This window comes from Neovison vison, chromosome 6, assembly GCF_020171115.1.
Source record: "Neovison vison isolate M4711 chromosome 6, ASM_NN_V1, whole genome shotgun sequence".
Taxonomy (NCBI): domain Eukaryota; kingdom Metazoa; phylum Chordata; class Mammalia; order Carnivora; family Mustelidae; genus Neogale; species Neogale vison.
Window position 1 is genome coordinate 173497024 of NC_058096.1, and position 23130 is coordinate 173520153.

General features: G+C 46.8%; 1 protein-coding gene across 7 annotated transcripts in view; it reads left to right on the plus strand.

Annotated features, from left to right (window-relative positions):
• The window catches only part of SRGAP3 (SLIT-ROBO Rho GTPase activating protein 3), a 258338-nt gene that overhangs the window by 228926 nt on the left and 6282 nt on the right, over window positions 1–23130 (plus strand). For 5 of the 7 annotated variants that reach the window (XM_044253090.1, XM_044253091.1, XM_044253092.1 and 2 more), the window contains 6 exons: window positions 2088–2193; window positions 2412–2639; window positions 5343–5422; window positions 17370–17550; window positions 18786–18935; window positions 20994–21321. In XM_044253090.1, coding sequence (XP_044109025.1) covers window positions 2088–2193; window positions 2412–2639; window positions 5343–5422; window positions 17370–17550; window positions 18786–18935; window positions 20994–21321 — 1073 coding nt within the window. Of the gene's footprint in view, window positions 1–2087; window positions 2194–2411; window positions 2640–5342; window positions 5423–17369; window positions 17551–18785; window positions 18940–20993; window positions 21322–23130 lie in introns of those variants that run through there. The other 2 variants (XM_044253095.1, XM_044253096.1) reach the window with 2 other exon arrangements.

Here is a 23130-nt window from a genome sequence, read left to right on the forward strand (position 1 = left end):
CAGGCAAGTAAAATGGTGAAAATAAATTGACTGTGAGCTTCTTCTGATGTCAGAAGCCATTGGAGTTCTCTTGGATGAAGGCAGAAGCCCAGTCTAGGGGGCTGAAATCAAGTTACCTTGACTGTATGATGCCCAAATCCAAGGCAATAGTTTAGGAATTTTTAAAAATAAACTTTCAATATTACAATATGAGAATCTTAGTGTTTTAGAATAAACTGTGATTTACAGAAAATTGTCCCATGCCCAGCAATACCCGCAATGCTTCTCACAATGTCCTGAGAGGGATTTGCAGCCAGGAAACTGCTCCAGTGGATTGGAGCTTCAAGCCTCTCGCCTGCCATTATGAAAGACGCTTCCTCTGCCCCGCTCTCCTCCACACTGCTTCCTGCTCATCTTTCCAGATCCACTTCAAGCTCCACATCACCCTCAGAAATTCCAGGCCACAAAGGCCCAACCTGTATCTGAGCTCTGTGTTATGTGCTCAGCTAGTGTTTCCAGAAGTCCCATTAGTCTAGTTTCGGTGCATAGCCCTGAGGGGACAAGCCTGTTGGCCTTTGGTATAAGCTCATAACATTACATACATTGGATCACATCTTGAATCACGCTGTGGGGAAAAAAAAAATCCTTTCTCAGTTCCCTCCCAAACCCTGCGATTACATCCAGGAGAAAATTTCAGAGGTCAGTCTCCCTTCTAAACAGAGAGATGAGGCCTCAGTCTCAGAAACTACCTAGAATTTAGTAACATTGTTTTGCTTTCATTTTATCTACTTTTATGTTACCTCCTAATCAGAGCAAGTGATCCTGGTTTCTCATTTACAGAATGAGGTAAAATTTCCTCTTTAAATAAATGTATTTAAGAAAGCGATGTATTGAAGTGGACTGATGACTGAAGCTGAGGACAGGGAGTGGCCTGTATAAAGGACAGTGGAGTCAGTAAACATCCAAGGACCTTTAGCTCTGTGGGGAGGCTTGGGCAAGGCCCCTTGGTTTCAGACTTTGAAGGTAGGCTAGAGTCTACTGGGTAGAGTAGAGAGATCACCAGTGTGTGCAAAGGCCCAGGGGCAGGAAGGCCTTTTGTGAGAGGGAGATCATGGTGAAGGCAGCCTGGCACAGTTTGTCCGTGGGGGTACTGTTGGCATTTAGGGTAATGCAGTGCCGTATTGTGTGTCCCATACATTCAGGACACTTGGCACCTTGACCCCTGGATCCCAGATGCCAATGGTTCCCTCTAGGTCATTGTGACAACCCCAAAGAATGCCCCATGAATTTGTAAGTGCCCAGAGATGCACTGCCACCTCATTTGAGAAGCATGACTCCGTATCATCTTCAGATAACTTGGGGAAGGGGCGGCAGCTAGGAGGTGAGGTAGGCTATCTTGGCAGAAGCCCTGCTGTGAAAGGCCTGGGATATGGAGGAGAAACAGGAAAAGCTGTGTTTTAGAAGGAACATGCTGACAGAATGTGGAGGCTGGAGAGAGAGGCTATGTGAGAAAAACATGTTTTCTAAGAGAGAAACTGGCATAGGCTTGGGCATCAGCCCTGCAGGCACACATCAGAACTCTGGCAGCTCAGTGTTCGCACCAGCTTTCCCTCTCTACGAGGCAAAGCCCACAAAGCCCATCTCCTTACCAAGCCCAGCTTGCTGCTCCTGCCCATAGCCCAAATGACAAAAATACCAGCGTCTCTCTGTCTAGGATGGGCCTGGAAACCAGGCTCAGAGACAAGCTCCTTGGCCAGTATAGAGCTGTAGAGTTGGCTGTTTACTCAACACTTATTTCCAGCCTACTCTGTGCCAGGCCTGTGGTGCGGCTGGTGTTCATAAAGAGGTTCAGGGAACATGGCCCATGCCTGTGTTAGTCAGGACTCATAGATATCAGGTGACAGAAACTCAGTATATACTGGCTTCATCCATAAAAGGGAATGAATTGACTCACACAGTTGCTGTGAGTGGCCAGACGAGGGTCTTGAATCAGTCCCCAGAACCAAGAGAACTGTCTTGGCCGGAACCATGTGGACTGCTCTAGGAGATGTTGGCTGCCTGGCTCCCTGAGGATGAAAGACCCCCTAAAAAGCCCCTTTGTGTTACAGAACTGGAGAACCCAGCTGAGAGGGTGCACCAGATCCAGCAAATCCTCATCACCCTTCCCCGAGTGGTCATCGTGGTCATGAGATACCTCTTTGCTTTCCTCAACCAGTGAGTTGCCTGGCCATTTGGGGGTGGGGGGTGGCCCCTCTTTGCCTCAGCTCTGGCCTCCTTTGGGAGGGGATGTCCTGAGGCTTTTGCAGGTGCAGCTGTTCCTAAAACAGAACATGGAACCCTCCTGGAGTTGAGTAGAGCCCTCGAAAGAAAGAACCCACAGGGGGAAAGATTTCCCTTTCCCAGGTGACTTGTGAGTACCTCCTTTCTTGTAGCCTCTCGCAGTATAGCGACGAGAACATGATGGATCCCTACAACCTGGCCATCTGCTTCGGGCCCACCCTCATGCACATCCCTGATGGGCAGGACCCTGTGTCCTGCCAGGCACACGTCAACGAAGTCATCAAAACCATCATCATCCATCATGAAGCCATCTTCCCCAGCCCCCGGGAGCTAGAGGGACCTGTGTATGAAAAATGTATGGCTGGAGGGGAAGAATATTGGTAAGATTCCATTCTTCTTAATACTGTTATTATCATCACCGCTATCGTTGTTGTTGCTGTTGAACAGGAACAGTAAGAAACCCCTTGATTTTCTTACTGCTTTATAGTCTGTATTTCCATATGCATTTTCTCATTTGAGCTTTGCCACAGCCTTATATGAGAGATAGTTGCATCAGCCCAAACTCTCTTGGCTTATAAGGGACAGAAATACAAATCAAATTGGTTAAGCTAAATGGGAAGTTAATAGTTTACTTGACTTAACTAAAAAGTCAAGGATCATGGCTTCAGGTATAGCTGGATCCAGGAGTTCAACTATTATCATCAGGACTTGGTCCTGCACTCTCCAGCCCTTGGGTCTGTTTTCTTCTGCATTGGCTTCATTCTCAGGTAGTCTCTCCCTTGGTGGCTTCAGGAAGGCATCTAGTAACTCCAGATTTAGAGCATATTTCTCTCAGCAACCCCAGCAGAAAAAGGGCTTCTTCTTCCCCAGTGCCCCAACACAAATCCAAGAATTATATCCCCTTCCTGAGGCTCGAGTTTGGTGAACAAATCACATTGGTTAGGAGATGTCAAGCTGTCATGGACCAGGTGAGTCACAAACCCCTCTCAGGCAGCAGGGGAGTGGATAATAATCCCCACCACAACCTCTTGAGAAAGGAGTTCTTTCTTCCAGACACAGTGAGTTCACGTTTTTTGAGAGCTCCACACTAGATCAGCAGTTGGTAGTTGGGTACCTCTGGGTACCTGTGCTACGTGGGGTCTTGGGCGAAAAATGTCAGAACCTAATCAAAATCAGGGCTGACTACTTTCCCCAGACTAAGACCTTAAAATGTGGTAAGACAGGAAATGTTTTTAAATGTGGATTCAGAACACCAGAGACAAGCCAAGGGTTCCTATTCGTTCTTTATTCCTAATCCAGGACAACACACAGCTGTGCATTTAGGTATTCCCTGTACTTTCAGCTAGGTTCCTGTAGGGGGGTTGTCTTTTGGTTATCACAGTGTTCCTGGACTCTTAAATTGCTTCAAAGAAGGGAGACATTCCAGCCCCTTTGTTCCCCACATTGTCCCCCATAGAGATGTCGAGCTCTGCTGTATTATTTGAGGCACCAGGAGCACATCTGTCCTTGTTCTGTCACAGAGACATTAAACAGCCAGCAAGCATACTTTCTGGACAAAGAGAAGCTTTTCACACAGTGTTTGCAACCATTACCCATTCTCTTTTCTTCCTCCAGTATGATCATTAATTGTTCTGGGAAGGGTCCTCAAGATCTGTTGTACTTACCAAAGAACAATATCCAATAACCACACTTTTCTTAATGCCGTTAGTGTCCCAGGAGAAAGGAAAACTATTAATTACATTGGAGGTATTTTCAAAGCCAAAAAGGGGGATTTGGCTGAGGATCACACTGTAGTGGACAACATTCATTCATTTGACGAATGGACAGATGGTTGCCGAGTGTCTGTCCTAGGCCTGGCTCTGGGCAGGGGGTCAGGGATGTAACCTGGAATGGGATTAATCCCTGATGCAGGGAGCTCTGGGGGAGGAGGAAACAGTTCCAGAAGATGGTCTCCCTGAACCAATGTAGCGAGGTCAGAAAGGGCTTTCTGGAGGAAATAATGATTTAACAGAGGCCTGTTTGATGAACTGGAGTCAGCCAGTCGAGGAGTGGGCAAAGAATGTTCTGGACTTGAAGCATTCAGTAAAATGGAAAGTGGTTTTGTGTGGCCAGAGTGTTGCAGATGCCAAGGAAATGGTGAGGGAGGAGGTTGGACAGGCCAGCAGGTTTTGAAAGGCCTCAAGCCATTGTGTAGCATCTGGACCTTATCCAGGAAGCAGTAGAGAATTTTTCATAATGAAATTCATATTTTCTCAACTGCCATTGCAAATGTCACTTCCTCCAAGAAGCCTTCCCCGACCACCCTACGTGGGTCCCCTCTGCTGTTGTCTCTGCTCATTTGCTCCTCCATAGCACATTACAACTTGCAGCAGATTATTTCCTGGCCCCTGAAGGCTTACCCATCGGTGTGTCCCTCCTACCGAGCATATAACAGGACTCCATCCTGGCTCAGTTAGAAAACTGACTATAGGAACAAACCCTGACCTTGAGAAGCTTATCATTTAGAGAGGGGGTCGTGGCTGGTGAAATTATCCCAGTGTATGAATTACAAATCTGATAGGCCTGGACTCACTCTGCCTCCTCCTGTGCCCATTATGGCTGGTGCCATGTGGACTAGCCTGGGCTTTTCCACACAGCACCCTGAGGCAGCCCTGAGAGCCCTGCTCTTTGGGAGCTTCGCTCCTCCTTGTTGGGTATGTCGCGTCCTCTGTAAGACATGGAAGCAGGTTAGGCAAATGACCTACCGCACTTCCAGAGTTCCTTCGTGTTTTGGCCTGTGGTCCTTCCGAGGATAAATGCCAGGGTTTTACACTGATCTCTGGATCTTATGGAACACCTAGGAATTGGCAGCCTGACAAATTCCAGGGCTAGGGGAAGCTGGGTAAGGTGATTCAGGATAGCTGCCCATTGCAGGGGCTGGCAGCAGTTTTCTATTAGGAGGGCCCATGGGTGGTTCAATGGGTAAGGACGGCAGGCCTGGGCCTGACCTGGGTCAAGTGCAGAGGTGGGTGGGCTGGCCCTTAAGCTGAGGACAGCGTGAGGGTGCAGAGCCCAACGTGTCCCCTTCCCACGTTTTCTTGCAGTGACAGTCCACACAGCGAGCCAGGGACTATCGATGAAGTCGACCACGACAATGGCACAGAGCCTCACACCAGTGATGAAGGTGAGTGAGGGAGAACCTGGGGCCAGTGAGCTTACCTGGAGCCTCTCACACTGACTCGTGTCTGCCCAACCTCTCTGTTGGCCACATAACTCCCTCCAGCTTTGCAAGTCAGTACATTGCCCTCCAGAATAGAGGGGGGACCCAGAAAGATCTTGGAGACATGTGCGCTCCCGTTCACCACACTCCTACCCATCTGTCTCCTCCCTTTCTGTGTCCTGCCTGGCCCAAGTGCAAATCCTAAGTGACAAGAGTTTGCTAAGTAGGAAGCATACTTCGGCCCCTGTTCCTTCCCCACCAGGGATCTGTTCTGCACTCAGCCTGTGCTAGGACTTGGAGCACTTTGATGAAAGACACATGAGTTGTGGAGGAGCTCCCAGTCTTGTTACCTGACACATTAGGAGCGGCTCCCCATGATCCACAGAAATAATGCCCAACAAAGCTGTGTCCCCAGGGCATGGGTGCCCCAAAGATGAAACCAGGCAGGGATGACCCAGAGATGTGCTGGTGGGAGAGAGGGAAAGCAGGCCTGGGCTTTGAGGGACTCATTGGACCCTTCCATCCCTTCTAGACAAGGAGACTAGAGTTGGGTTCATCTCTAGAGAATGTGGACCACATAGACAAGCAATCTGGATAATATGAGCAATGAAACCATTAGAGAGAATAGGCACGGTACCCAGGGTCCAGGGTATTTTAAGGACCTGTAAAAATGTTTTAATTTCTTTTAAAATAATGAGGAGAAAAGGAATATGATCCAGCCTACATTATATTCATCTTTATATCAACTCAGTTGCAGTATATAATTTTTTAAACTTTTTTTTTAATGGAGGAAGGGACCTATTAGAGTTATAACACCATCCTGTATAGACCAAGCATAGTCCTCCTTTCTCCCTGTGATAATTTTACTTTGAAAAAAAATAATTATGTAGAGGTTTTCTTATAAGCTTCTGTGTTTCCCTCTGGGACAGTCCCAGGCCCTGTTGGCCACCAATTTTGTTAGGAGAGCTGGTATATTGTACTCAGGTGTGATTTCTGGGTGCCGGTGGAAAGAGCTGGTTCTAAGACTGATAGGTGGATTTGCACTTGCTAATGACAGATACTTCAACCCAAACTGATTTAAGCATTAAAGGCCTCAGATATCATAGACCTGAAAAATCCTAGGTTAGGCATAGCTTCAGGAATGGATGGATCCAGCTTAGTTGATTTTGTTAGGAATCTGTCTCCATCTTCTGTCTCCATCTTCCCTCTGTGTTGGCTTCATCCTCAGATAGGATATCGCTGTGTGGTAGCCTTTGGCAGTTCTAGGCTTTCATTGTCCTTTTGTCCAAAGTCCCAGTGGAGAAGAACTTTCTTCTCCTCATGGTTCTAAGAAAGCTCCCGGGGTAGAGTCTCTGGACTGCCTTGACTCACACACCCTACCAAGAACCAAGCACTGTGGCCCAAGAGGGAGCCCATGGGTCAGGCCTGAGTCACAAGTGTGGAAGAGCAAATCTAGGGATAATGTCCAGTTCTGCCAGAATCCTCAGAGGCTCCAGTCATCCAGGGCTGAGGATAATGTCCTTGGAGATGTGAAGGCTACTAACTTCTGCTTGTTTGTAGCGACTTGGTTTTCTCTTTCCTTCTTTTTGGTCTCTTGCCCTACCACCTCCAGCTCTTCTGCTTCTTCCTTCTTGACCTGTCTGTTGCTTGCTTTATTTCCGTGTGTGTGCACACAGCTCCCTCTTGCTCTAGATCTTGTTCTGTCTTCCCTCTCCCACTGGGGGAAAGTAGCTCTTGTCCCACTAGATAGACGGATTTTTCGGCCTGAAGATCTGTTAGGACAGCTGCTGGTGGAGGCGGATGTGTGTGTGTCTGCAGGAGGGTGGGTCCGGTGCCCTCTGAGGATCCCCACAGCCCGTCTTGCTGGAGGCTTAGGTCACTGTGCATCTTCCCACACATGCTGAGTTTCCCCACAGCTCCTCTGCCTGGGGGATGGAAGGCTGCTATGGGGGCCAGGCCTGAGGAGGAGGGATGGAGAGAGAAGGTCTTGCTGGGTACATGAGGAAGCATCTGCAGGACACACCCAGCAGGCTTCACCCCATCAAGAAAAACCCCTCATAAAATGCTACCTCCCTCTTCCTAGAGTAAAGGCACACTATATCCCTGGAATAGGGCACGTCAGAGCTTCTTGTCTGCTTCCCCAGAAGGTCCCTTCTCAATTGTTCCTTGTCAGGTTGCTGGTTTCTGAGTAGGACAAAGGCAGAAGGATCTTCCTGGAAAGGGCAACAGCGAGCTTCAGAAGGGCCAGTTTCATGCTCCCTAAAGTTTCTCTCTATTTCCTGTGTGCTGGTGGTGGCTGCTGAATCAGGAGCATTCTTCGGAGGAAAATTAATTGCATTTCCTAGATGCTTACCTACACACCTGCCCCAATCAAAACAGTCTCAGAAATACTGAGTTGCAGGAACAGTTGAGGGACACTAGACTCTGAGAAAGGAGACCTGGATTTGAAGGACAGGGAGAGACCTTCATGGCCCTGGGGTCTTTGGGAAGCCATGTAACTTCAGACCTCAGTTTCCTTTTCTATAAAATGAGAATGACAGCACCAAGAAAATTGTGACCTAGGTTAAAATGATGTGACCTATATGAAGGAACTTAGCACAGTGTCTGGTACAACTAGGTGGGTAGGAAACATTATGCTGTGTCCAGGAGAAACCCCTCTTAATTTTTTTAAAATGTATTTCTTTAAAGGGTTTATTTATTTGACAGACAGAGATCACAGGTAGGCAGAGAGGCAGGCAGAGAGTGAGAGGGAAACAGGCTCCCCACTGAGCAGGGAGCCCAATGCAGGGCTCGATCCCAGGACCCTGAGATCATGACCTGAGCTGAAGGCAGAGGCTTTAACCCACTGAGCCACCCAGGTGCCCCTACCCCTCTTAATTCTGATCAGGAAACTGAACCCAGAGATTTTTTGATCCATCTGCTCTTTGGCAGTCCAAACCTCCTGATAGCTTTGTCTGCTTTCTTCTAAGAGATTTCATTTGGGGGATCATCAGTGTCTTTGTTTTTCTTTTTCTTTTTCTTTTTTTATTAACATATCATGTATTATTAGCCCCAGGGGTAGAGGTCTGTGAACCGCCAGGTCTACAAACTTCACAGCACTCACCATAGCACATACCCTCCCCAATGTCCATAACCCAGCCATCCTCTCCCTACCCCGCCCCCGGCAACCCTCAGTTTGTTTTGTGAGATTAAGAGTCTCTTGTGGTTTATCTCCCTCCCAGTTCCATCTTGTTTCATTTTTTTCTTCCCTGCCCCCCAAACCCCCCACATTGCCTCTCAAACTCCTCATATCAGAGAGATCATATAATAATTGTCTTTCTCTGATTGACTTATTTCTCTTAGCATGATACCCTCTAACTGCATCCACGTTGTTGCAAATGGTAAGATTTCATTTCTTTTGATGGCTGCATAGTATTCCATTGTATATATATACCACATCTTCTTTATCCATTCATCTGTTGATGGACATCTAGGGTCTTTCCATAGTCTGGCTCTTGTGGACATTGCTGCTATAAACCTTCAGGTGCACATGCCCCTTCGGATCACTACATTTTTATCTTTAGGATAAATACTGAGTAGTGCAATTGCTGGGTCATAGGATAGCTCTATTTTCAACTTTTTGAGGAACCTCCATGCTGTTTCCCAGAGTGGCTGCACCAGCTTGCATTCCCACCAACAGTGTAGGAGGGTTCCCCTTTCTCCACATCCTTGCCAGCATCTGCCGTTTCCTGACTTGTTAATTTTAGCCATTCTGACTGGTGTGAGGTGGTATCTCAGTGGTATCTCATTGTGGTTTTGATTTCTATTTCCATGATGCCGAGTGATGTCAAGTACTTTTTCATGTGTTTCTTGGCGATCTGGATGTCTTCTTTGCAGAAACGTCTATTCATGTCCTTTGCCCATTTCTTGATTGGATTATTTGCTCTTTGGGTGTGAAGTTTGGTAAGTTCTTCATAGATTCTGGATACTAGCCCTTTATCTGATATGTCATTTGTGAATATCTCCTCCCATACTGTCGGTTGTCTTTTGGTTTTGTTGACCATTTCCTTTGCTTGCATATCTTTGTTTTTCTTGAAAATGGCCCTATGAATGGAGCCCAGGAGACTTTGAAGGTCAAATCAGCCAGAAAGCCACGACCCCATGTGTTTGTAATAAATGGTCCGTCCAGTGAGTGACCAACCAAACTGGAGGAAAAACTTAGTTCTTTGGCCTTTCCTTTCTCAACATATTCTGTACCTAAGTGATACCTGCTGCCCTGCCTGGAGTCTGTTAGCACATCATGGGTATATGTCTGAAAAATCCACTTGTGCTTGCTCTTTGGTCTCCAAGATTTATAAAGAAACCACGGTTGGTCTAAGAGCCCTTGATTGTCAGAACTAAGCCAAGTGAAAACATTGAGGCGGCCTGTCAATAACAGCTTTATTAATTGGATGCTAAATGAGGACCTAGGCTGCCAGATAAAGAAACTACTAAAATCAGTTACAAACATGATCATATAGTTACAGTATGTCAGTTTCCAAATACAATTGCACCACCATTCTCTCACTGATATTCTCCCAAAATTCTTCCAACTGTCTTCCACTCCATGTCCATCATCTACATCTGGAAAGCCATTATGCCATTAACTTTAGGAGATCCATTGTGAACAACATTTTGTTTGTTGGAATGTGTGCCTCTGAGAAGAAGTCCTTGGTTTTCATCAGATTGTTCTAGGCATCTACTAGAAATCAGGGTCAGATTTCTATTGGCCTGCAGTTCATGATATTTCCTTTAAGAAAAAAATGTCAAGCGCACAGAAAAGTGGATGGAAATTGTACCGTCATGCCCATAAACCCATCACCGAGTTTCTACATTTGTTAACATTTTGTTGTATTTATTTTATTGTGTATCTATCCATTCATCAATCCATATTATTCTAATACATTTTTAAAAGAATGTTATTTATTCATTTGACACATACACATAGAGAGCACACAAGCATGGGCTGTCCCTGTCCTCTCTCCCTGTCCGCTGGTCAGACTCCTTGCTCAGCAGGGAGTCTGTGTCTCCCTCTCCCTCTGTGCTCTCTCTCTCATTCTTTCTCCAGTCAATAAGTAAAATCTTTAATAAATAAATAAAAGTAAAAAACCTAAATAGCCAAATTTTTAAATGGGCACAGGATCTGAAGAGACATTTCTCCAAGGAAGATATACAAATGACAAGCACATGAAAAGATGCTCAGCGTCATTAGTCATGAAAGAAATTCAAATTAAAACCTCAGTGAGATACCATTTCACATCCGCTAGGATGGTTAGCATCAAAAAGTCAGATAATAACAACTGTTGAGAAGGATCACACACTGCTGGTGGTAATACGAAATGGAACACTTTGTTTTTGTTCTTTTGTTAAGATTTTAAATTTTCTTTATTGGAGAGAGAGACAGAGATAGAGTGAGAGTGAGCAAAAGTGGGGAGGAGAGGGAGAAGCAGACTCCCCACTGAGCAAGGAACCTGATGCAGGACTCGGTTCCTGGACCCTGGGATCATGACCTGTGCCAAAGGCGGACACTTAACTGACTGAGCCACCCAGGCACCCCTGCTTTTTTATTATTGAGTTGTAAGCACTCTTTATGTATTCTAGATATAAGTTTCTTATCAGATATATGATTTGCCCAAACATGTTCTGTGTGCTTTTTCACTTTCTTATTGGTGTCCTTTGAAGCACAAAACTTTTCTAATTTTGATGACATCCAATTCATCTATTTTTTTCTTTTTATTGTTTGTTTTTGGTGTTGTCTGAGAATCCTTCACCAAATCCAAAATCATGAAGGTTTACCTATGTTTTCTTCCCCGAGTTTTAAGTTTTAGGTCTTATGTCTGGTAATCCATAATGAGTTCATTATTGTATATGTTGTGAATAAGGGTCCAGCTCCATTCCTTCTTTGTGGCAATCCAGTCGTCCCATCATCATTGAAAGGACTATTCCTTCTTGCATTGAATGATCTTGGCTCCCATATAAGAAATCAGTTGACCATAGATGTAGCGGGTTATTTTTGGACTTTCAGTTTTATTCCACTAAACTATATTTCTGACCCTGTGCCAGCACCACACTGTCTTGATTAGTACTGTTTTGTAGTAAGTTTTGAAATCAGAAAGTGTGAGTCCTCTAATTTTAGTTCTTCTTTTTCAAGTTTTTATTATTATTATTATTATTATTTGCTATTACAGGTTCTTTGCAATTCCATATGAATTTTAGAGTAGCTTATCAATTTCCACAGAGAAGTCATCTACATTCTAATAGGGACTGAACTGAATATGTAGATCAATTTAGGAGTATTACCATCTTAACAGTGTTAAGTTTTCTGATCCATGTGTGATCTATCATTTCAGTTCAGCCTCAGTTTCCTTATCTGTAAAATGAGGAGAGTGCTGCATGTTGTGAGAGTTAAATGTGATAGTGTCAGTAGAACATTTAACATATAGGAAAAGCTTAATTAGTTCATGCAAGTAGTATGGAGTGCCAGCTCATCCCAGACACTGTTCTAGAAGGGGGGAAATAGCAGATTATAAAACAAAAACCTCTGTCCTAATGGACTGCACATTTTAATAGAAAGATCAACAATAAACAAGTTTTCAAACTACAACTGCACACGCATGCAAACACAAACACACACACACAAGTTCAGGTTGTGCTAAGTGCTATGAAGAAGAATAAAACAAGAGAAAATGTTAGAGTGATTTGACAGTTAGTACTTTTATAGTTCAGGGTGTCAAGTCCTTTGGTCTTGCTGAGGCAAAGATATTTGCATATAGACCTGAATGAAATTAGGAAATGGCACACAAGGGTCAATAAATATTTGTTGAATGTGAATGAATGCAAATATCTGGGAGAACAGTATCCCAGGAAGAGGCAATAATAAGTGCAAAGGTCCTGTGGCAGGAAGAGGCGTAGAATGTTTTTAAAACATCAAGAAGGCTCTATGAATATTTATGAATAGAGTGCTAGGGGGTAAAGTGTACTGATGTCTGCAAGTTACTTTAAAATTCATTAAAAAATAAGAAGGATAGATGGATAGAAGGTTGGATGGTTGGATCATGGATGGATGGAATGATAGATAGATATGTGACAAAGCTAATACAGGAAAATGTTAACAGTAGAATTTAGGTGCCAGGTATATGCATGTTCACTTTCAACTTTACTTTGTGTTTGAAAAATAGCGGAATACAGTGTCAGAGGAGAAATATTAAGAAGGCTAATGAGGCCATGAGGGAGGAACTGAGTGAGGGAGAGAGTGGTTGGGAGTGAAACTGCAGAGGGTTCTAGGCCCAGAGCACAGAGGGGCCTCAGCTGGTGTGAGAAGACATTGCGGGTTGGCTCCAAGCACAGTGGGAAGCCTTCAGAGGGATTTCAGCAAGGGAGTTTCATGATCTGATTATGATTTTATTTTATTTTTTTAAAGGTTTTATTTGTTTATTTGACAGAGATCACAAGTAGGCAGAGAGGCAGGCAGAGAGAGAGAAAGAGAGAGAGAGAGAGGAGGAAGCAGGCTTCCTGCTGAGCAGAGAGCCCGATGCAGGGCTTGATCCCAGGACCCTAGGATCATGACCTGAGCTGAAGGCAAAGGCTTTAACCCACTGAGCCACCCAGGCGCCCCTGATTATGATTTTAAAAGATCCCTTTTGCTGCCCTGGGGAGAACTACCCGAGCACAAATAAGAGGGGGAGGCCTGGTAGAGGGACAGCAGTGGTCGGAAACAGGGCAATGGCAGTGGAGGTGGTGAGATGGGTCCGATTCAGGGGACACTTCAGAGGACTTGCTAGTGGCTAAGACGTGTGGTGCTCAAGAGCAAGGCTGTGGCCTGACCTGAGCAAGCAGGCAGACGGTCTGTTTCCTAAGATGGCGAGGGTGAGAGAAGTAAGTTTGGGGAGGGATGTGTGGGAGAGTGATAAGGGGGACACTCATGTATTCTCTTTCAGGTCTGATGAACCCAAGTAAGAGATTTCCTAATAAATGGTGGCTATGGTCACCCTTTCTACCTCACACACTAATGGCATCTGCAATCACACACGCCCTCTCTCTGCCTGCAACTCCGTTCTGCTCCTCCCTTTTCTTCTTTTCTTCCCCTTACATTTCCCATTCCTCCTCATCCCCCCACTCCCAACTCCAGACCACCCCCAGTGACTGCGGGAGGCTCTGGAGATGCGGAAGGTGGGACCTAGACACCCAGACAGCCCCTCCAGGCTCCTCCTGGCAGGAGCAAAGCTCTGCTCCCATCAGCTCCTTCACCAGTGTGGAGACCTGGGCTAAAAGGACAGTAAAACCCAAGAGCGCACAGCCCCCTGGTGCGGCTTCCAGTCTTGCAAACCCTCCAGCCTTTTTGTCTCCATAGCTAGGTGGGCAGACAGGTGACCAGCCGGCACTAGCCTACTGCTGCTGTAAGATTTCAGGAGATAGCAAAAAGGAGGACAGAGATTTCCCCATTTCCCTGAGAAGATAACTCTGAGTCAAGGTATGAGTTAATGGGGCCGATTTAGCTATGCTGTCATCTCACGTCAACTGTGTTAGAATAGCCTTTAAAGACATTTGTAGGGGCGCCTGGGTGGCTCAGTGGGTTAAGCCTCTACCTTCAGCTCAGGTCATGATCTCAGGGTCCTGGGATGGAGCCCCACATCGGGCTCTCTGCTCGTCAGGGAGCCTGCTTCTCCCTCTCTCTCTGCCTGCTTCTCTGCCTACTCGTGATCTCTTTCTCTCTCTCTCTGTCAAATAAATAAATAAAATCTTAAAAAAAAAAAAAAAGACATTTTTTAAAGCCAGCTGGGGAAGGCTGGCCTCACTGCCTGAGGCCCCGTCCCTGTAGAAGGCTGCCCCAGGACTAGCCATAGCTCACAGGAGCCCTTGCATAGTCTTGCATAGTCTTCCTGAGGCAGCTGCTTACAGAGGGGAGCCCTAACATGCCTGTGGGTGTGGTGGGGATTAATGGGAGAGATGAACAAAGGAGGTTCCTCCTTCTGCTCTTTGATTTTCTGTGTTGCCCATAGCCCTTAGAAGTGCATTAGCTCTGGTACCAACAACTCTCCTATGGAGCTTAACTATGTGCCAGGCACTGCCGCAAGCACTTCCTATACAGTAACTCATTTAATCCTCCTAACAGCCCTCTAAGCTGTGTGCTATTATTAGTATTCCCATTTTACAGAAGAGGAAACTGAGACTTAGGAAGGAAAAATAAGTTCTTCAGGGTCACATGGCTGAAAAATAGCAAAGCCAGGTGTTCTAGGCTTAGCTCCTTGATGGGCAAATAGGTGGCTGGATGGGCAGATGCAAGATAATCCATAAGGAACAGAGCAATCCAGAGTCAATGCACGGAAGGTAGCTGCAGCTAGAGAGATCAGGGGTCACTTGCATTACTCTTTTATTGTATTAGAAGTCAACACATTTATTATTTTTATATAGGTAAATATATACATAATATATGTGTTATTTTTATAGTGTCAAACATCTTTGTGCTTGCTTTGAAGTATAAATACATTAATACTCACAGCTGGTTTTCTATCAAGTATGGGCATCTCTTAGGGCACAGCCTTAACACAGATTAAATAAATCATAGGCATAGCTCCCCTGCTCCCCAAAAAGTCTCTTTCCAAACCTCACTAGCTATATGGCCTTGGGAAAACCACATAAACTCTCTGTGGCTTAGATTTCTTGTCTGGACCTACCCCATAGGGGAAAGCCACTAGTAATTATAATCATGAGAGCAACTACCAGCTGAACACCTCATGTATGTCTGTACTATGCCAAGGACTTTCATACATGATGACTTTTAAAAATCTATTTAAGTCTAGTATATTTCTTTTTTAATTGAGATGAAATTGACACATAACATTGTATTAGTTTCAGGCAGACCACGTAACACGTATTGCAAAGTGATCACCCCCGTGAGTATAGTTAACAGCCATCCATACATCAAAGTGTGCATGTAGTCACCAGACATAGTTACAAATTTTCTTTTCTTGTGATGAAAACTGTTTCAGATGGGCTCTCCTAGCAACTTTCAATGCAATGCAGTATTATTAGCTTTAGTCATCACGCTCTACATTCCATCCCCAGGACTTACTTATTTTATAACTGGAAGTTTGTGTCTTTTGACCACCTTCACTTACTTATTTTATAACTGGAAGTTTGTGCCTTTTGACTACCTTCACCCGTTTTGCCCACTCCTTACCCCCCGCATCTAGCAACCACCAGTCTGTTCTCTGTATTTGAGAGTTCAGTTTGTTTTTGATTTTAGATTCCACATATAAGCAAGATCATATGGTATTTGTCTTTCTTTCTCCGACGTATTTCACTTAGCATAATATCCTCAAGGTCCATCCATGTTGTTTCAAATACCAGACTTTCCTTCTTTGTTATGGCTGAATAATATTCCATTGTATCTATATACCACATTTTCTTCATCCATTTATCCATCTATCTTTTCAAGTTAGTGGTTTTGTTGCCTATGGAGAAATACACAGCAATGGAATTATTGAACCATACAGTAGTTCTTTTTTGAATTTTTTGAGGAAACACCACACTGTTTTTTACAGTGGCTGCACCAACTTGCATTCCCAACAGTGCACCAGGATTCCCTTTTCTGGACACCCTCACCAACTCTTGTTATTTCTTGTTGTTATTTTATTTTTTTTATAGTAGCCATTCTGACAGATGTGAATTCTCTCTCCTGGTAATTGTGATTTGCATTTCCCTGATGCTGAGCGACGCCGAGCACCTTTTCGTGTGTATGTTGGCCATCTGTATGCCTTCCCACATGCATTATCTTTTAATCCTCCAAAATCAACTGAAGTGTACAGAGATTGCGTGACCTGCCCCTGGTGATGGAGCTGGGCGGTAGGGGTGCCCCAGGGGCAAGAGCCACATCCTTATTGCTTAATCCAGTCAGGGCTTGTCACTAACCAGTGAAGAATAAAGGTATGATTGGTAAATGTGCGTGTGTAAAGAGATAGGTTAGTTTAGAGCTGTGGCGCCCAGTAAGAATTGTCTCTCCTCCAAAATTAAATCCATGGATGAATGTGTTACTCAGCTCAGGTTGCCAGAACAGAACTGGGCGGCCTAAACAACAAAAATTTATTTCCTCATAACTCTGGAGGCTAGAAGTCTAAGAATCAAGGTGCTGTCGGGGCGGGTTTCTGGTGAAGCGTCTCCTCCTGGCTTGTAGAAGGCTGCCGTCTCACTGTGTCCTCACATGACATTTCCTCTGTGTACGTTCACAGAGAGAAAGAGATCTCTAGTGTGTCTTCCTCTTCCTAGAGGGACACCAGTCCTGTCAGATTAGGCCCTACCCTAATTACTCACTTTAACCTCAGTTACTTCCTAAACACCTGTCTCCAAAAACCATCACACTGGGAGTTGGGACCTCAGCATATGAACTGGCCGGGGGGAGCGGTGGGGGGCACAATTCAGTCCCTAACAATGCGCTTTGAAGAGTTACCCTGAGCTCTTGAAAACTGTGTACAGCAACTTTGCACCGATGGGGAGTCCACCTACACCCAAAGGATAAGAACCACTAAAAGTATTGCAAGTGGATGAAGAGAGAACAGGTTCATGGACAAATAGAAATGGAACTTGTATTGAGAGGTAGAAGAAAGAGAGATTTCTTAAGATATATTTTAATTAGTGTTAGAAAGTAGAAAACAAGAGGGGTAGTGGAAAATAAGTCAGAATAAGTCAGTAGTGGTCAGAAGTCAGATGGCCTGCCTGAGGCCACAGCATGGGGAGCAGATCTGAGCTAGAACCTGGTATTCTGAGCCCTAGCCCACCCTGTTTCCACTTGCTTGCTGTCTGTGCTGCCTCACAGAAGCCAAAGCCATCTGAGCAAGGCTCCTGGCTGCCATCCTGCTCACTTCATGGATGCTCTTTTCCTTTGCTCTTCTTCTAGAAGTGGAGCAGATCGAGGCCATCGCCAAGTTTGACTACGTGGGGCGGTCCCCACGTGAACTATCCTTCAAGAAGGGGGCCTCGCTGCTACTGTACCACCGTGCCTCGGAGGACTGGTGGGAGGGTCGTCACAATGGCGTGGATGGACTCATCCCACACCAGTACATAGTCGTGCAGGACATGTGAGTGGGAATGAAGACCTCCTGTGGAGAATGCTGTAATTGATTAGTGATGTCTTGAATGGGCACAGGAATAGGAGTGCTGGGCTGTATGCAAACCATTTGCTCTCGCTGGTATGATACATTTGTCTTTTGTAAGAATGGATTCTTTCTAACTTCGCCTTAAATGATGATCCACTTAATAAATAAGCAAATTGCTCATCCTTTAGAGCACGTAGAGACAGCGCTTGGTACCATTGGCTCACCATCCTGACCCCCTGACAGCCTCCAGGGCATTCATCACCTGCCCTGGTTCTCAGGTTCCACGGGGTCTTACCATATTCCTCTGCCCTCTTGGGCCTTCCCTATACTCAGCGGCCAACCCACTGCCCCCTTCACTGCCCACCATTCTCTGTCCCCCAGCGGGCTCGCTCAGAGGATGCACAGAAACAATCATCCCCTTATTTCCAGTTAGTGGGGTACTATTATTTTTTTTTACTGGTTTTTTGTTTGTTTGTTTTTTGTTTTTTAAGAAAGAAAGGCCTGCATCCCAAATACCTAACCCTACCTGAAGACGCAGAAAGTCCACACCTTCTCTTCTTTGGAAGCCATCAAAGTTTCCTACAACCCAAACTCCTTCTGAGTCAGGCCCTGGTGGAACTGATTTGTCAGGGAAGCAGCCACCATGCTGGCCCTCAAGGGAAAGCATAAGCTTTGATGGCAGGGGAGATGGTGAAAACCAGAGAAAAGCCCAGGGCCAGGCAGGCAACAAGAGAAATGCTAGTGGAGGAACCTTGACTGCCACCTCATGATTATTCAAAACCCTGGGTTGGGAGCTGAGGGATAGAGGCACTCTTCTTCCTCCCTTGCTTAGCCCTAAACTGCTGCCCAGGGCCCCACATGGAGACTCAGCTCTCAGTGCTCCGCTTGTGGGCCCCCCGCCCCCCTGTTACTCTAGCACTTCCTGTTGCGTTTAGCTCGCCCTCGCCTGGTGCAGCCTGGGAGAGAAAAACCTAGAGGAGGGCCTGAGGTGGAGCGGGGTGGTCTCGTGCTGGAGAAAGTACCTCAGGAGGGAGTGAGACAGTGGGCGTGTGTGTGCTGCTAAGGCGCAGAGTGGGAATGGCCTCATCCCGAGAATGGGCATAAGTTAATCACAAAGTGTGTGTGGATCCACCCTTCAGACAGGTCTCCGGGAGCCCTGCGCATCTGGGGTTCTCTGGAGCAAAGCACTCCCGATTCACATCTGTTCTTCTCCCCAGGGATGACGCCTTCTCCGACAGCCTGAGCCAGAAGGCTGACAGCGAGGCCAGCAGCGGGCCGCTGCTGGATGACAAGGCCTCCTCCAAAAACGACCTCCAGTCGCCCACGGAGCACATCTCGGATTACGGCTTTGGGGGGGTGATGGGCCGGTAGGAAACGCAGATTCATTTTTTCCTGCTAGTGCCATGCCCACATGTGTCTGGTTTGGGAGAGGGAAGGGGGCAGAGGGGAGAGAGGGAGGCTATTGTGGCCCCTTGTTCCCTGCAGGATGGGATATCAGGCACACTGGGGGGTCTGGCTGGAACTGGCCCAGAATGCCAGGCGTAAAATGGTCCAGCTTGGAATTGGGGTGTGGAGAAGGAGGACAAAAGACATATAATGGCAAATCATTGCCTTTTATGTAAAATAGTAATAATAGGGGGAAAGAGTTACAAACTGACAAGTATTTTTCCTACCTCTCTCCAGTTCTTGCACCTCCTCCCCATTTTCTGTTGAAGACCTAAGTTGTGTTATATTTAAAAATTTAAGGCTCACATACTCCCTGAAGTGCACTGCACAAACAGAAAACTCACACCCACGCCTGTGGTGGGGGAAACTGACACTGGGCTCCACCCAATTATTGGGTAGGAGCACATTTGCCAATTTCTTCCCTTCCCCCTCTGTGTGGGCTGGGCTGTGTCCCATCACCTTTCTGCCAGGCAAGGAGCTGTGCTTGTCATTCTGCCTGCTCCTAGGGTCCAAAGAATGTGGCCCTTAAAAAAATTTAAGAAAAAGAAGAAAAGAGAAGCTGACAGTTTCTCGCTGCTTTCTCAGTCAGATTCTCAAAATGTCATAGTCTTCATTTTTTTCGTTGGAGAGGTCATGGGATCAGCTCCCACATATGGGTGCTTGCAGATAGAGCCTGAGATACAGTCGCAACAGGAACATATGTTTATGAACTTACTTCGGCAGAAGTCTCCGTGCCTCCTTTCCGTATATTCTGTTCAGTTCAGCAAACAGCAAAGGCACCATGATAGGTAATGGAATTAGGGCCACAATGGAAGTCTGGGGTAGGTAGAAGACAAAGCCATGGTTCCTTGAATTCTAGGAGGGCCATACCTTCTCCTGCCTCACTCTTCGTCTCCCTCTTCCCTCCCTCCCCTACTTTATTCTGGTTCTTTTCTTTCTCCATGTTTCCTCCTCTCCAATACCTATGCTTTGGTCCTGTTGGGGTACGCACGGGCAGTGCTTAGCTTGGCTGGTGGCTCTGGGATCTGAAGTGCTGCTGACCACTTTGAACTTGGCCCTTCAGTCACAGTCCATTCCAACAATCTGCCCCTCCTTCCCACCCCCTTGCCACTTCTAGCCTCCCCTCCCTTCAAATCTTTGTTGACCTCCCTAGAATGTGGCAAAATCACCTATGGGTGGAGCCTGTTATCTTCAGAGTGCTTTCACACCCACCAAAGCTCCCTGGAAGGTGGGCAAGGAATGTTATGCCCATTTACCAGATCAATAAAGTAGGTCTGAAAGAGGACACAGGAAAGTTCGTGACAAAGCCAGTCCTCCTGATAGATACTCTAGTCCCCTTTTCACTCTCACAGAGCCTCCCTAAAGAGTGGAAGGTAGCCAGATGCATGGACAAGGCATGTTGAGTTTTCACTCCCAAATACCTAGTTTTCCAAGATCTGGAAAAGCCTCATAGAAATCGCCCTTTGCTGGGGAGATCGGGGGTGGACGACAACACTGGACTATGTTTAGTTCCCAGGGTCCCCCTCCCGTGCTTGCCGGGAGCTGGTGACTTTTCGGTACAGTCAAGCCTCAATGCTTCAGGCCAATTAAGAAGTCCTTCAGAATCATGGAAATGTCTGAACCACTTAAGAACATATCATGAGCCCAACTAACCATCACCAAAGCATTCTCAGGTTGAAATTCTCCTGGCCTTGACGTGTAGACAAGATTCATTTTGTAATTAGTAGCACCACCGTCTGCAGTTTGGAAAGCAGAATGCTTCCGATTCCTTCGCGTGTGCAGTTTAAACCTGCTCCTTGCCACTGAGTTACCTACTCAGGCTGTGCTTTTGTTGCGTAATTGAGTTTGGCTGAATGAGGCTTTACTATACCTGCTCCCTAGACTAGTGTGTAGTGTGTGGCCTGGGATTAGCTGATCCATTCTGAGACTTGCCAGGGTTGACCTCTGCCCCATGCCCCTGCCCCCTGGCTCCTTTGCAGAGTGCGGTTACGATCTGACGGAGCGGCCATCCCCAGGCGCCGAAGCGGGGGCGACACCCACAGCCCACCCCGGGGCCTGGGCCCCAGCATAGACACGCCACCCCGGGCCGCCGCCTGCCCCAGCAGCCCCCACAAAATCCCCCTCACCCGGGGGAGGATCGAGAGCCCTGAGAAGCGGAGGATGGCGACATTTGGGAGTGCCGGCAGCATCAACTACCCTGACAAGAAGGCTCTCTCGGAAGGGCACTCGATGAGGTCAACATGCGGCTCCACCAGGCACAGCAGCCTGGGGGACCACAAGTCCCTGGAGGCTGAGGCCCTGGCAGAAGTAAGGGCCAGTGGGAAGGCAGGCTGGGCCAGCTGAGAACCCCAGTGGGTGGCCGGGTGGGAGCCTGCAGACTGGGGAGCCACTTTGCCCTTCACACCAGGCTCAAGGTTAAGCAAACTGGCTTCCTGTCCCCCTGCTGGCCTCCCCAAGGGAGCAGAAGCTGGATGGGTGCAGCATGCCTGCCCTGGGGGCGGGCTGGTGAGAGGGATGCGGTAATGGCAGGTGTCTCCACAAGATGGCTCAGTTGAGTTATTCATTCATTCATTCATTCATTCATCTGATCATTCATTCATTCATCTGTTCATTCATTTATTCCTTTATTGACAAATATTGATTGAGCCACTGTTGTGTGCCAGTCACTGCACTAGGCAACGACAGTACAGTGATGACCTAAAATGGCCCCAGACCCTGCCCCTGGCTGTCCCATCTTCCCAGAGCGCCTTTCTGCAGCCCCACTCTGCAGATTGCTGCATTATCTCTCAGACTAATGCAAGGCTCATGCCTAAACCACTCAGCTGCTCTTTCTCTGAGCTTTCTGTCTTTCTGGCTCACATCCTGCCAGGGTAAAGTGGTAGTGGGGATGGTGGTAGCGGGGTAACCATTTCATTTATTTTTTACAGTTTTACCTTTCAGTTCATGCTGGAGCACTGCAGAGAGAACAGTGAAGTCCATAGGGGACTTCATTTAAGCAAACGGGACACAGAAAGCGGGAGTTATCACTGCCGGGCTGGGATATAGTAAAGATGGGGAGAGATTACCGTCTCTCCCCTCATATAGACAGTCCCCCACAGCTAATCCTTTGGGTAAAAGAACAAAAATCCCATTCTTAAAGTAGCTAGTGTTCTAGGCAAGGGATAAAAGGTCATGAAGAAGCATAAAAGTTATTAGCCGTTGACCAGATATCCCATAGTCTCTTAGCAAAAGGGATAGGCAGGGACCCTGCCTGTGCCAGACTGGAGCCTGTTTGAGGGGCCCAGGGCAGGGACATGGCTGTGAAAAGGGGCCGGAAGAACATCTCCAGGTCCCAACTCCATCAGTGTGACCAGACTTGCAATTTTTCTGGCCTTGCCTCAGGGCAGAAAAGGGAATGTGTCCTAATAGTGCTCAGGGTCACCAGGGGTTGTGCACTGCCCCATCCTGCAGTGGTTTTAAGTAATATTCCCTGTTGTTCCCTCAGCAGCCAGGTTGATTGGGCTCTGCCCCATTTGTGTGCAGGCATCCGTGTAACAGCTGTGTGAGCCAAGATCTCTGGCTGAAGGGAGTGTGGAACCACTACCAGGCAGTTCACAAAGTTCCATCCCATCCATTATCTCATCCCATCATCACAGGAAGTGAAGGCTTCAGCAGAGAAGCAAAGCATGGCGCAGAGCCCAAGACTTGTCCAAGGTTACACAGCCAGCAAATGGCAGAGGGGTTTTCCTGCTAAAAAATCCAGGCCCTTTGCCCTAGCTCAGAGCTCCTGTTTCGAAAGCTGACGTCCAGCTGCAGCGCCCCCTCCTGGCTCAAGGAGGAACAGGAGCCCTGGGGAGGTGGTATGATGAGCCCAGTCCACCAGGCAGCCCCACGCAGCCAGGTCCTGGACTGCCTTAGTGGGTCTCTGTGTCATTCAAAGTGCTCTCCTTCTGGTGAGCACTTACTCTCCAGGAGTTACATAGGCAGGTGAGAGAGGTTTTGTTGCTTTTAAAAATTTATATTTTTGAAAAAAGCAAACTTTTCTGATTACAATACAGAGAAGAATGTGACAGTTGCATCATTCTGGAGTGAACATTGTGGGATATTCTAATAAATTACCACCAAGGAATTTTTCAA